Source organism: Anomalospiza imberbis, chromosome 14 (assembly GCF_031753505.1).
Source record: "Anomalospiza imberbis isolate Cuckoo-Finch-1a 21T00152 chromosome 14, ASM3175350v1, whole genome shotgun sequence".
Taxonomy (NCBI): domain Eukaryota; kingdom Metazoa; phylum Chordata; class Aves; order Passeriformes; family Viduidae; genus Anomalospiza; species Anomalospiza imberbis.
In genome coordinates, this window is record NC_089694.1 from 7,614,164 (window position 1) to 7,626,809 (window position 12,646).

Consider the following 12,646-nt stretch of genomic DNA (forward strand, 5'->3'; position numbering starts at 1 on the left):
TCTTTTGCATTTTGAGCTCATTTGAACAGGGAGCCCACATATCAGTGAATGGGATTCCTGTATAAATTTGCCCTGTTTGCAAAATTGGAATTGATTTAGAGCAGCTCCTCTTTACAAAGCCCAAAAGACATGAGCATGGTTAGGTGTGCATTTTTTCCTTCTCTTTGAAGTTTAAAACACGCTTAGCAAATATGACGTTTGCAGCCTCTGTTCCCCACCTGATGTGCAAAAATGCAAAGGTACTTCCAGAAGCATGGGTCAGACCAAGCTTTGTGCTGATGCCTCAAGCTGGATTGCAGGGATCTGGGCAGGTTTTGTTATCAACTTGAGTCTAATTAAGCCTAGAAAGTACTTGCAGTGTAGGTTTAATGAGTGTTGTTTTTTCTAAATTGAAATAATTCGATCTGTGAATCAAACAGCCTCTGTGCCCCACCCCCTGCTGCTGATGACAGCCTCTTCCCACACTTCTTCCTTGGTAGCATTGTTTCCATTGTTTCCAGCTCCAGTAGGTTTCAGTTACTGATCAGTGTAATTGCAAGAACACACCAATAATGAAAGAGGAATTTAAGCTTCCTTTTTTTGTAGTTGAAGGCTCTTCTCCTACGAAAGCTTGAAATCTTAATAGCAGTCACACAGGCAACATCCCGCGCCTGTCAAATGTTTGCAAAAGTGGACGGTCGTACTTTAGGAAGATAAAGGGCTGGATTTTGGGAACTTGGAAACAACCCAATCCTATCAGGCGGCAATGGTACAGCTAATATTAGAATGGGAGACTCTAGAGACAGCTTAACATTTTAGTGGATGCCAAGGAAGCCTTCAACTGGAATGCATTGAAAGTTTTGTTGTATAACACGAGTTGCTGGAGTCAGAGTAATTCGAGTTGCCTTTGGTCTGGTGGAAAACTACAGCTGTGAGCAATGAGTTAATTTTTTCCGTGTGTGTGTGGCTTAGGTTTCCCTGTCGGGTTTGCTCTTGGTTTCGTAGGCTCTGAATCCATAGAGGAGCGGCTGCGAACCAGTGGTTTGTGTTTGTCTCCAGGTGCCATCGCAGGAGCCAGCCCTGCGCTGGGGATGGGTTTGATGGAACACCTTGGAAGTGCGGAGCGGTGCAGGGCTGAGCAGGAGCCTGGGATGTAAGAAAGCCACCGGCTGCTCTTCCTGCCTGAACGTTTCCTACAGAACAGGGGGTGGGTTAGTTAATGTTAATTAAAAGAAAACAACCCGAAGAGCAGGCTATTCCCCGTGGTCCGGAGGGCTTGTGGGGCGCGGCCCCCGCCGCTGCCCGGAGCTGCGGCCGCCCCGGAGGGTCCCGGGCCCGCCGCGGCGCCATGGAACGGGCTCTGCTATTGGTCGGCTGCCCGCGGGTGCTGCTGTAACGGCCAGCGCCATTGGCCGGCGCCGCCTCCCATGCGCAGCGCGGCGCGGGCAGTGCCCCCGTGCCCGCAATGGCCGCCGGCGCCGCCCCGCGCCCGCCCGCCCGAGCGGGGCCGCAGGCTCCTGGCTGATTCTATTTCTCTTTTTCCTGCAGGTTGCTGAAAAGTGCCTTTCCTGAAGCCACCGCTGCTTGGATTTCTGTCTAGGGCTGCCTCTCTCTGCCCCTCGCCCCCCTCTCTGTTTAATTCGGCGTTGCTTGCAGTCCGTGCCCTGACGGCGGCTCCTCCAGCCTTGCCCTTTTTTTTTTTTTTTTTCTTTTTGCTCCCCATTTACACGCAGTTTGCTCAGCCATTTTATTTTTTTTCCCTTCCCCCGACTATGTAGCAAATATTTAAAAGAAAAGAAAGAGGAAAAAAAAATCAGATATCCTTTTGCCTGTTTTGATGCTCGTGAACCATAATTTTTAGAAGCAAGAAATAGAAGGAAAAAAAAAAAAAAAAACAAACCCGAAGTTTTCTCCCCAAGGACCGAGACCATTCCACAAACTGAAGTGCTGCCAGCAGCATATGCTTTTTGCAAGAATAATTGAAACCATTAACTGGAGAGCACAGAATTCTTTTGAAAGTCTGCCAGTTATTTGCAAGTAACTTTGGCAGTGGCACAAAATATAACACTTGTATTTTAACTTCTACAATTGCACTTTTAGGAGCTGGCCTCTAATTTGATTTTCAGTTGTTCTGATAAGATTTCTATTTTATGATTGGCTTTATGTTTAATTCTTGTTTAAAGAAACACGATTTGACTTAAATGAAAACCTAAGTGCTGATGAATAGGAGTTCTACCAAAGCAACAAGTTAGTTATTTCTTCACATTTAACTTGAATTCACTTTTTTACCCTTTTTTTAACAAAAAAAAGAAGAAGAAGAAGAAGATCAGCAGTAAACATTACCCTGAGGAAGGGTGCGATTGCTTGCATTTTAATTTTTGTTTTTTAATATGGCTGTAAACGTTTCCCTGGTTCGTGATACAAAATGGCTGACGTTAGAAGTGTGTCGAGAGTTTCAGAGAGGGACTTGTTCTCGGTCTGATGCAGAGTGCAAGTTCGCCCATCCGTCACGGAGTTGCCATGTGGAAAATGGTCGAGTTATTGCCTGCTTTGACTCCCTAAAGGTGAGGACTGTAGCGCGTGCATTGCCTAAGCTGCCTTGTTTTTCTTTCCCTTCCGAGTGGCTCAGGCAGGGGTGTGGGATGTGCAGAACAGCTGTTTATTGCTCTGTGTCTGCAGGGAGGATGCTGCTCCTGAAATCTAGGCTGAGTCTGACTTCGGGTGCCGTTGCCTGGAGTGCCAGGCATTGCCGGGAGAGAGGATTTTATGCAGGGCATTTTTCAGTGGTAGCTCAGGTCTGATATATCTGTCCCTGAAACAGAGAACACTGGTAGTGGGCAGCAAATGAAATAAGAAGAATAGAGAGAACTGAAATCCAGTTTTGAGTGTCCAGATCACATCAGCTGTGCATTAGGTGCAGGGATCTGAAATGTGTTTTTAATGAGCAAAAATGAAAGCATTTTAAGATAATGAATCAACTTTACATGTATTTCCTGGAGACAGAGTTGCTAATGCACTTTAAGGTTGTCCTGTAGATGAGGACCAGCCAAAATATTTGGAGAACAACATTTCCAGAAATGGTCATTGGGGAAGTGCTTTCTGCTTGGGACGCACGAACTCAATGGCTCTGCTAGGCCTGAGCCATGAGGTTGGTGCCAGTCCTTGCAGAGTTGAATTTGGAGGCAGTAAATTGCTCTTGGTTGCTTGTCCCTGCTGGAGTTCCAGGGATGACTTTCAAAAATACTAAAGACCTGGACTGTGAGTCAGGGTGAGCAGTGGAGGGGCTCACAGGAGGGGGATGTGGGCATCTCTTTCTGGCCTCACTTCACCATGGTTCTTGGGAAAGGAAGATACACTTTTTTTTTTTCCTTTTTCCCAAATGTATGACTCCTCAAAAGTATTTTTTACTCCGAGACCATATGGATAACTGATAGCAGATGAGAATTCTTGACATTGTGTTTAATGTTTTGACCGAAGTAATCAACCTGTTAAAATTGCTAAGAAAGAGTCTGGAAATTTTTATAATCTTAAAAGTTTTCTCTTAAACTTCAACTGTTGCTTGAAAAGATTTGTGTTTATTTTTTTGAGCATAATGAGTAACAGAACTGGTAGTTATATATGCAGAGGTTCAGACCAGGACTGGATCTGGACTAACACTGGTTTACCCATTTTGTTCCTGTTAGTGGCTTCTTCATGTTTTCATTTCTCTTCTCTTTTTCCAAGAAGCTCAAGTTTTCTGTTTGCATTTGGTTTTCTCTTTTTAATCTGATTATATGAAATGACTCTTAGTTTTACAGTGACTTTCAAATGTTCATTTACATTGCTGGTTTGCTGACAGTGAGAGACAAACATTTTTTTGTTGGGGGGGGGGGGGGAAATCTTGTTCTTTATGCCGTTGAAACTGTTGAATTGTAGCCAATGGCAATGCAGATATTTTTAATGAAGAGATGAATATGTTAATATTTTACAGTGTATATTTGTGAATGGAAAGGAGGGCTGTCATGCTGTAGAGGATAGTTTTGTGCCCCTTGCTGGTGTTTGCAGCATCTTGGGGGGTGTCCCAGTGCAGCCACCCAGCTTGGCTGGGCTCTGAGCTGTGCTGTCACCCCATGTGTGACACTTCCCCACTTGTGCTGTTGGCAGTGCAGTTCCTGCAGCACGCCCAGCTGTGCCAGCCCCTCTCTGCACAGCTGGGGCTGGGATGATGTGCAGGACCCAAGTCCATGGGTGGCTGGGGTTCAAATCCCACCCGCTGGTATGAGCAAACACTTCTCCCACTTCAGCAGTGGGGATGGGATGGGGAACACCATGTTAAGAAAACAAAAAAAAAAAAAAAAAAAAAACCAAAAAAAAAAAAAAAACAACAAAAAACAAACAGGGGAAGGAGTAGGGTGCTATCTTCTACAGCTAGAGTGTTTCCTGTGTAACTGGCTGTTAAATGACATTCAAGTTGCAGTTTCCTCATGACAGAGTAGCAGATGCCTAGTGTGTGCTGGTTAAGTGGCCTGAATTTTCCGGAGAACAGGTTTTTTGGACTTAGGAAAGCCTCATGGAGAGCTGACCGCTCTGTCTTTGGGAAGTACTTGAGGAGAAGTCTGACTGTGCAGAGCACTTTGGCCAAAGGTGGTGGGGCTGTTTCTGCACCCCTCTTTGCAGACAAGACCGTGGGTCTTGGAGCACTTCCTTCAGCCCCGTGGATCCAGCAGCTCTCAGTGGTCAGAGCCCTGTTCCCCTGTGCCATGGAGGGCTATGGTCCCCAGTGCTGCAGGCTGAGTGTGTGCATGTCTAACGCCATGCATTTCCCAGTGGAAATAACTCCCCTGGGGACTAAACCCTCAAACAATGGTCATTCTGTTCCTGGGCCAGAGCTGGGCTTGCAAAGCATTTTTTTGCAGTGATCTCGAGGGGCTCGTGGCTATAAGGGTGGCCACCCTTACCGATCACCAGAGGTGTTATATTCTCAGACCCTTTAAGAGGCTTTTCATGCCCATCTTGTGGATGTCTTTGTGCCCAACAGCTGTGGAACAGCGACCCTCTCTCCTGTGGAGGGCTCAATAGCAGTTTAGTGCTCTCCTGTCTGCCCTGCATTAGCAGAACATCTGTGTTGCTTTATTGGAGGCAGGATATAGGATGCTTGTGGCTAATAAGTTTTCCCGTTGTCTTGCAGCCGCCCAGGGCTTTGTTCAGACGTTGCTTATCTGCATCCATTGTGTGCTGCTGTTGCTTGTTTTTTTTCTCTCACAGACCTCTTAAGCTTGAACAATGCCTTTATACAGGAACTTCTGATAACCCAGCAAACAATGGTTTCACCTCACTGGTCAGGTCATGCGCAGCATCCATACCTTACTGAATTGCCCTTTTTCCTCTTTTTCCTTAATCTCCTATAGCAGTTCCATGCCTGTTGCAGTGGAAAAAGCAATGATGCTTCCAGAAGCAGTCAGACTGCCTCACTGTGGGTTGTTTCACGGGTAACTAACTGTATGCTACCTGTAATCTTGTGAAGAACACACAGAACTCATTGAAGGTAATGGGGGCCCTCACCAGAACATAACTCTGCAGGAATGTTGTGTGTTGTGCAATGCTTTGGTCGTGAAATATCTGTTCTTGATTAAGTTGAAAGTGCAAGGCTGGATCTTGCTGTCCTGAGCTGTGTTTCTTCGAAGGAGGAGTTTGCACATTTGTAGGCAGCAGAAGGAACCTTTCTCAAGCAGATTGATACTAAACTTAAAAATAGTTCCTTGCAAGAAGTTGCTGTTTGAATCAGATGCCAAGAGAGCTCTCACTCTACTTGTGCATCCCTCCTTGTTATTCTGGAAGCAGTGTTCTCTGAATTAATTTGTGTGAATGGCAGGAGAGTCTGCACTGCTTGATTGCAGGGCAATTCAGAGGCCCAAGAGCTGGCTATGCTGGGCCACCCTGCTTCCAGAAGTGACCACAAGGGCTGCTGGTCAGTGGCCAGTGCTCTCTGGTACCTCGTAGCCAGGTCCTGTGGCACCTCAGAGATGTTCTGAGCAAAGGAGAGGAATGTCATGTCATCCTTGTAAATTGGGGTGGCCTCTGAGTTCGTTCATTGCTTCTCTCCCAGGCTCAGTGTGCACTGTCCCATGCAGAGCCAGTGCTTTTTGTAAGGACTGGGACATGGTTTGCTGGCTCATGGCAATTCCTACCAAGGTTTGTTTTGGCACTTTGGTGAGCTGCTCATCAAGTCATTAACTTTCCTATTCAGACTGGATCAGGAGGGCAGGATATGAGCTTGTCTGACTCTTAGTTCCTGGCCAGCAAGTTGCTGGTTGTGTTTCCAGTTTCTGATGTTGTCAGGAAGGAAAAAAAAGCATCATCTTTGGTCACTAATGGAGCTGAGAGATGGGGCATTAGGAGATGGTGACATATTATATAAAAATGTGTAGGTAATGCACATCAGGTGTTCACAGAGGCTTTGATTTATACTGCTCACAGTTTGGGTATCTGCACTGAGGACTTGTGGTTTAAAAAAATTTACAAACGCAGCTTTGTGAGGTGTGGGCTGGGGCTTTTTGTTGTTTAGGGGTTTTAAAATTTTCTTTATGAACGTTAATGTCAATTGAAGCTTCAAAGAGCATTTTGAGATGGAAAATAGTGGGGTGAAAAATTTCAGTAATATGAATTTTGACAATTGGGAGGTTAACAATGTGAAAAACATTGTTAAACTATTGCATGTTTCAAAGCAATACTCTACAAAAAGAAGGTGAAAAGTTTTCTGTGAACAGGCATAGAAAGAAGTTAAAAGTGTTTTTTGTCTAAATTGTCTATTTTCTAAAAGAAGTGTTATTCTCTGATAATAATATTCAAAATCCCACAGCAATCTAAAAAGTTCACACTGCTTAGGCAATAGATGTACTATATGATCTTGAAACTGATGTACCTGAGGCTGTTCCTCACAGTTTTCATGCTAATTTGTACCTGGTTTATGCTGACTTGACTAGAATTATTTCTGACTTACTGGTTGGCAATCAAATCTATTTTTTTTAAATTTAAATAAACTTCAAATTAAGAAACAACTAAAAACACCCACTAAACTTAGCATATGGTTACACTTTTAGAGAGGAAGAAAAAAGCAAACAAAGCCATAGTGATATTTTTGGATATTTTTGGATATACTCCATGTCTCAGCTCAGTGTAATAGAGATGTAAATATTCCACAAGAACAGTGTTGAGCCAAGTTGCCTGTGTGACAAATACCTGCTTTTCCGTGGTCATTAAGCCACTTACCTGTGTGGCAACAGTGGATTTGCAGCAGCTTTCTGTCCACTCTGGATGCTAGTGTGTTTTATGGCATGTCATAAGTGCTTTTCAAAACTACCAGATCAAACAACTTAAAAAGGGGGAAAATGTATTAAGACTCAATTTTATTTTTAAAACCTGATAATACTGTATTTCTGTCTTTTTCTGTTAATTTCTATGTTTCTCTTTGTATTTCTCTCTGAAGTAAATTGGTATTTCAAGGAGAATAGGAGAGCTTGTGGGGGAAGAATAATTTAGGCCTGATCCCTTCTTATCTATAGGTTACAAGCTCCATGTTTTCACATCTTAATTTATTAATTGGCATACTTGCTGTCTGTACTCTCTGTAGTGTCTTTGGCACATCTGTGGGATGGAGAGAGAGGTTTTTGGCACATCTGTGGGATGGAGAGCACTGATGGAGGAGCTCACCTGGCACTGCCTGTGGCTGAGCATCTCCCAGGCCTGTCCCATTGTCTGGACTGCAGATTCCCTCTATGGGGTTAAGGCTGGTTACTTGAAAATGATGTGTGACCTCCCTAGGCATGTTCAGCTTTCCAGGGAAATGATACACCTTTCTTTAATCTGCCTTGCTGATCTTTCTGTGGGACAGAGGTCTGTGCACAGCATGTTTGATTTGTTTAGTGTTATCCAGTGGTTTCTCTGATGACCCAGTAGTCTCATTTCATTTATCTGTGACTTTTTGACAGCTGAACTGTGGCAGATGGGCACTGGTGGGTTTTGCAGTCATGCTTTAGAAGGTTGCTGCTCTGAGCTGTCCTCTTGCTTCTCTTGCAGCTTGCTGCCACTGTGGCAGGGTTAGCAGGAGGACAGAGTGCCTTAAGCACTGAATACAAAGTCCAGCAGCTGGAATTCCCTTGGTCCTGCTCTCTGCAGAGCTGCTGGGTGATGAACTTGTGTAACTGGAATAGGCTGGTGTTACCTGGTGACTGTGCTGCAAGGACAGCAATAGACAGGGAGATGCAGGAAGGTCTTATTCATTGCCAGCCATTTGCAAAGGTTTAAGGCAGAGTCCTTGACAGGAATTCTTGACTGTGCTCTAAAGGTGATCTTTGAGGTGTGTTAGGGAGTGAAGAGATTGGCCTTGTCCTTATCTCTACTGGGTCTTTCTGTAGCTGAGCAGCCTCAGCAGGGAACACTACCTTGGCCTTTACATTTAGGAGAACATGTGCTTTGTGAAGCTTGGCATTGTCTCTGCTAACATGGCAAGAAAGGTGAGATATCTGTAGATTTCTCGGTGCATAGTCTGGTTCTGGTGCTACCCTGGAGGGATGCTCTCTTATCAGCTCACTGCTCGGATTCCTGCAGAGGGTGGATATTTGGTGATTGGGTATTTGCTGTGCAGTAGATGGAGGGCACCATCTGTGCCCCAGACCTCCTGACCTCACATTTCTCCTGAGGGCTTGCCCACCTGGGAGCAGATGCCTTTGCTGTTGCATGTGTGTGAGTGCCAGTCTCATGTGTGGTGTCTCTGGGACAGGTTCAAGAAGTTGGCAGAGGTGTAGGCACAGGCTGGTTAGTTGAGAAGCTCTCCCAGTACAAGGGGCAAGGAGAGGGACACTGCCCTTGTCCATCTTCTTGCAGCTGATTGATTACAGCTTTTCCTTGGGCCTCAGACTGGGTGTGCTTTTCCCCTTGTACGTGTTGGAAAGCAGAGCTGTGCCCACAAACTGGTCCTGAGACCACACTTTGGAGGCCAGCCTCTTCAGGGAGATGGGCCAAGCAAATTCAGCAGTGGGGTTTTGCTGCCAGCCTTGCCTCTCCTTTCCTCACCAGCCAGCCCTGGCAATGCAGGGCCTCTGCTCCTGCCTGCAGCTCACGTTGCCTCGTTCTTCTCCCTGTGGCGTGAGCAAACCACCATCCTCAAAGGGTAAAGCCAGCAGCATTTACATTATTAATATTAGCCAAGAGTAACCTTGGGTTTCTGGTTGGGAAGAGGATGGTAAAGTGCTGACTGCTGCTCACACTTGCCTAAAAAAGCAGGAGAGGAATTCTTTTGGGATGTTGACTCCAAACCCTTCTGAGCTTCTGTGTGTGCTTGAGCAGATATGTTTTGAAACCTTTTATGGGCATATTGCAATGTTCCGCTGGCCCTGGCATGCCACCTCCTGCTCCTGAGGCTTGCTTTCCCATTTGAAGGGCAAAGCCCTCCAGACCAAGGTTCCAGTTCTGCAAAATACCTAAGCCTGATTTTAAGAGCTGTAGAGTTCCTATGGGCAGCAAAGAGCTTCTTGTGCTGGAGTGAGCTTTTGCATCAAGTTTTGAGCATGGGAAGTGGTCTTCTCACCCGGTCTCCAAAGGGGAAGAGCTGCCTATGTTGGTTTGCTCTGCCACCTTTGGCTTTTGGGAGTTCCTTTGCATGCACACCTTGAGTTTGCAGTCTTGACAAGCCTGCTGGGATCTGCAAGCACAAGCTCCATGCCTGTGACCCAGCACAACTGCAGGGGGACACTCTGTGAGCCCCAGGGTCTTTCTCTGCACAGGGAGGAGGGAGATGAGGTGGGCCCAGATAGCCAGTGGCTGGCTCTGCCTGCTGCGAGTCAGAAGTTGGCCAAGGGAGCACAAAAGGGAGGGGGGGGGGGTGTGTACAGTGAGCTCTGGCACCTCAAATGGTGCCATGTTGCAAAACGTGGCACTGCCAAATTCTTCTAGGGAAGAAGTTCAAGCATTACATCTTCCAGCCCTGATGTGTAGCAGTAGCTAACACTGGGATTGAAATAGAAGCACCAAACCTACAAGCCTCTATGCCATGACAGAGTCTGGGGCAAAGAGGATGCTTGGCTGTGATGCTGCAGTGTTGGTGAAGCTACCTAGGTTCTTCTTATGTTCCTGATTACATTAGGCCAGCAAAATGAGCTGGGGGAAAAGGTGGTGAAAGATGCCTTCAAGGGGAGTGACTGAACGAGTATGTGGAGTTGGCAGATTTCTTCAGTGGCATAGCATCAGTTTGATGTAATCTCTTAGCTGACAATAGCTTTCTGCCACTTGGTTCACCCTTCTGAAGGAGGGTGCAGTAACATGCTTTTATGTAATTGAGCTGTTTAGAAGCTTTAAAACAAATATAAACAAGATGTGCGAGGCTTTTTGGAGAGCCCATCGCCTGACATCTCCCACAGAGCATTTCAATAAGTGGTTAGATTTCCAAGTGAGGAGCTGAGCTCTTTGAAATTCTGCCCCTATAAATATTGTTTTGCTGGTACTAAAATAAATGCTTTGAAGACCTTGGGTGAATGTTGCCCCATACGGGCACAGTTTTACTTCTGGCTTATTAATACTGTTTTATTGCTGTTCATAAAACAGCAGGGAGCCAGGCACTGACCCCCTTCCTCACCCCTTATAGTCCTTGTGCCATGTCTGATGACAGTCTTTTGATTAGAGGAAAGACCAAGGATTTGGAAAACCACCTTTCAGAGCCTTGTGATGATGCAAACTGCTTCCAAGTGTTGTAATGTTGGTCTCTGTGCCTAATTGCACTTTTTGACCTCACAGGAGCAGTACAGAAAAAATGTCTTTGAAGGCTGAGTGTAGCTGAGCTGCTGCAACAGCAAGACTCTGGCTGTTTTAGACAGGTGTCCTAACTGAGTAAGCATTTCAAACCCTGGCTCCTTCCAAAGGAATAGCTATCAAACATGCTTAATTCTGTAAGCTTATCAGCCTGTTAGGAAAGCCCTTGTTCTGTAATGGCAGTGAAAATATTCAGCTTAACCATAGGTAATGTGTTAGGATAGTAAAATCTTTCTGCTGTCCACGCAGTAGAAAGTATATGGCACAAAAGTAATGCTGATCTCTTGGGAGCCCTGGGATTTGCATCTGGCTCTCTGAATGTCTGGTTAGTGTTTGGCCTTGGTTTAGGATTGCAGTGACATGGTTACTTGATGTCTCTACTGTCAGAGGAGCCGGATGCTGGACTCGGGGATTATTAAGCACTAACTCTGTGTTTTTACCTCCTCTCTCTGAAGCCAGCACGTGGGAATGGCTTGGGGCTGTTCTCTGCGTGCTTCAGCTCCAAGCTGGAAAGCTGAGACCTGGAGGTGCCTTTCTGCAACATTTAGCTTAAAGCAGTGGGGAAGAAGCATATTCCTGAGAGGGCACAATTGGCTTGCTGGGACACGAGCAATCTCAAATCAAGCAATTCCCCAAGTTTGTAGTGAAATATTGCAGCAGATGGCCCGCTTACAATGCAGGATATTATTAGAACCATGATCAGTGCTAATAAGGTCATTGGCGGTGGGGGAGGAGGTCAGTGTCTGACCTTGTTTGGAAGGTGGCAGCCTGTGCTCTGGGAAGAAGTTTTCCTCTTGCAGCAGTGGAATGTGAATGTTTAAAACAAGTTACTTTGTGTATTAGTATGGCTGCACAGTGGAGAAAAAGACCCTTCACCCAGTCCAGCGTAACAACTGCAGGGGTGCTGCTGGCCCCCACCCCTTGCTGAGGTAGGTGCACAGAGCACCATTAAGAAGTGAGACAAATTCTGCTCAATTCTGGGAATGGGAACCAGGAGTAGTTTAGATAATCCAGAATGGCTATGGTATCACAATGCATTGCCCAGGTGACTGGTGAGTGGTCTCTGAGTTTTATCTTGCCTCTGACCATACTCTGCATTAACACAGCACTAACTTTCAGCTGTTCTCCTACAATGGTGTCAGAAAAAGACCCAAAACAAGCACTACACATAAGAGTGTTGGAATCCAGTTGAGCTGCATGAGTGATGCCCACATCTCTGCCCAGCAGTACCCACACCAGGTTCTGATGGGGATTTAAGCCAATAGCCTGAAACATAGTGCTTTAACTCTGTCTCATCACTTCTTTGCCTTATGAACTCTGGGTGCTGTGATCAGTTCTGGGTGCATAGTGAGAGGAGACACCTCTTAAACAGAGGGGCATTTGGGAAAGTGTGAAATATCTGGGGGTTCAAAAGTGGCCAGGGCAGCACCAATACAGTGGAGCTGCAGCCCGTGTGCCTGAGACCATGGCCGTCATGACGCTGCCTCCCTAAGTCCCTGTGATCCACAGGAGTAGGGAGGGCAGTGCTGGGAACAATCACACGGAGATTATGTCCTTAAAGAGCCCTGCTTCAGCTGAGGAGAGTTTGAATACAAAACCTCAGTGTGTAATCCCAACGGTATTGGCTGATCCCACTGGTCTATGTTTCTTCCTCTTCTGTCCATTCCTAAAGGATCAGAGCATGGGTAAGGCTTGCAGCCATTATGTGCTCTTGATCCCAAATGGTTGGTTTGTGCAGTGTTGTGCTGTGTGCAGTGCTTGGGCTCTGCTCCCAGAGTCCCTTCCATGTGATGCTGCAGATAGCAAACCCAGGATGAGTTTGCCAGGAGAAAGCTAGAGCCTCATGGGGTTGGACATTTCAGCTCATGCTGTAGCACTCAGGGTC

General features: G+C 46.0%; 1 protein-coding gene across 10 annotated transcripts in view; it reads left to right on the forward strand.

Annotated features, from left to right (window-relative positions):
* Positions 1-12,646, forward strand: part of MBNL3 (muscleblind like splicing regulator 3) — an 87,259-nt gene that overhangs the window by 32,720 nt on the left and 41,893 nt on the right. For 7 of the 10 annotated variants that reach the window (XR_011004063.1, XR_011004064.1, XM_068204728.1 and 4 more), the window contains exon 2: positions 1,528-2,543. The exons of the other annotated variants lie outside the window; for them this stretch is intronic. Coding sequence is in view for 5 of the 7 variants with exons in the window: in XM_068204728.1 (XP_068060829.1) it covers positions 2,370-2,543 (174 nt within the window). In the remaining 2 variants the exon portion in view is untranslated. The remainder of the gene's footprint in view (positions 1-1,527; positions 2,544-12,646) is intronic. 10 annotated transcript variants of the gene reach the window in all.